The sequence below is a fragment of the Trypanosoma rangeli genome, assembly GCF_003719475.1.
Source record: "Trypanosoma rangeli strain AM80 chromosome Unknown Tra_15.4_contig_00564, whole genome shotgun sequence".
In the NCBI taxonomy this organism is placed as follows: domain Eukaryota; phylum Euglenozoa; class Kinetoplastea; order Trypanosomatida; family Trypanosomatidae; genus Trypanosoma; species Trypanosoma rangeli.
Genome location: NW_021706313.1, coordinates 1 through 1,626, shown reverse-complemented (window position 1 = coordinate 1,626; position 1,626 = coordinate 1). Strand labels below are relative to the sequence as shown.

Here is a 1,626-nt window from a genome sequence, read left to right as displayed (position 1 = left end):
TTTATTCTACCCTGGCCTATTTGCAATTACTTTCTTGAAGCTACTAGAGTATGTTTTTTTGTTGATGTTTATTCCTCTCCCTTTCTCTGTAGGTGTATATGTGTTTTTTATTGTTTTTAAATTTATACGCTTTCCTCTTATCCTCCTTCGCTTGCTTGTTTGCTTTCCAGTTTGTTTCCTTGTGTAGCCTCGCCAAGGCGCGCCCCCTCCTTCCCCTGTCTACAAAAGTCGTTTGTGCTATATTGCGTGTGCCAGTACGGGTGCTAGTTTACTTACCGCTGAGCCGCGTAAGTGAACCCCTTCCGAAAAGCGTCGTTCTTTGGCGTGTGTATGTGTGTATGTAGATGGCAGAGGCCAACAAGCACTAGACGCCACACCCACAAAGAGAGAAAGAGAGAGAGAGAGAAGTGGAAGAAGAGGCAAAGAGATGCGGGCGTAGGTGGGGATGAGGGAAAGCCCCAACACGCAAAATGGACCCGTCCAGCAGAAAAAGTGGGCAGCTGGTGCAGACATTAGTGCACAGGCGTTCGTGTAAGCAGCGGGCGCAAAACGCACTCACACGCAAAGCCCAAATTTAGCGCAGACACTCTCCTTGATGGCGAAAATAAAACTGCATCACGAGCCATCAAACCAGAAAAGGCTCCGTCGGACGCACACACACACATCCACCCATTCATTCACTGGTGGTGTGCCACTTTCCTTCCGTCTTCCTCTTTTTTTTTTTTTGCTATCCCGTGTGTGCGTGTCTGTGCGTTCCTCCTGAAAAAAAAAACGTTTTCCCTTCACTTGACTGGTTGCTTTAAGTGCCTGGCACTCCCACACAAGGCACCACTTTTTTCTTTATCCTTCTCTTTTTTTTTCTTTTACTGTTAAACTTTTTTTTTCCTTCCGCCTATTGTCGTCTTCACAAGTGCCTCTTTCCGTAATTTTATTCACGCTTGCGGTCCCTCTTGCTGCCGGCCCCGAGAAATGCGCACACACGGCGGTGTTTCCACACGCACGCGCACCCAAAAATGGCAAAAAGATGGATCCCCTCCTCCCCCTCCCCCCGAGGGAGGGACAAAAATTCAGGAAAAAACAAGGAATGAGTAGAAGAAACACGTCAGCTAAACAAAGAAAAAAAAATCTAAAATAGAAAACAACAAACAAGCACCAAATAAAAAAAAAAGAAAAAAAAAGGGATACTAAAAAAACTTTGGCGAGAGTGTAAACGATCCTCCCGTATATGTATTACACATGAAGCATTTGTAATAGTTGACTCAGCTACATGCGGTAGTAACGCACGCCATAATACTCGTCGCGATTTGTCTCGCATTGTAGCAGGCATGTCACGGCCATCCCAATGAGCGCAAGGCCTGTAATGGACAGCCCAATCGGCAGCACTTCCTTCATATGTTGCTTGATGGTGCCCAGCACAACAGATTCGCATGTGTTGTTGTATTTATTAATTTGTGTTTGATCATTCTCGCTGCAGGCTGGGCAAAATACTTTATCAGTGGGGTCGGCATGAGTCATGGGCACACGCTGCTCTCCCCCCGCGATCAACGGCAGACCATCTCGTCGGGTCAGTAAGAGCGTGTCTTTCGCTTGTGAAGTGTTGCAGAGCATGCTCCAACCGGAGCAGTG

General features: G+C 46.9%; 1 protein-coding gene across 1 annotated transcript, besides 2 other annotated features; it reads right to left on the bottom strand.

Moving 5' to 3' along the window:
- Positions 1-383: 383 nt before the first annotated feature.
- Positions 384-428: a microsatellite.
- Positions 429-1,108: 680 nt separating this feature from the next.
- Positions 1,109-1,178: a microsatellite.
- An 85-nt stretch (positions 1,179-1,263) lies between these two features.
- TraAM80_09349 (uncharacterized protein) lies at positions 1,264-1,626 on the bottom strand (the record flags this gene model as incomplete). Its single annotated transcript, XM_029386039.1, has 1 exon — positions 1,264-1,626. A coding segment is annotated over one exon (363 nt), but the record flags the coding sequence as incomplete, so codon positions are not given.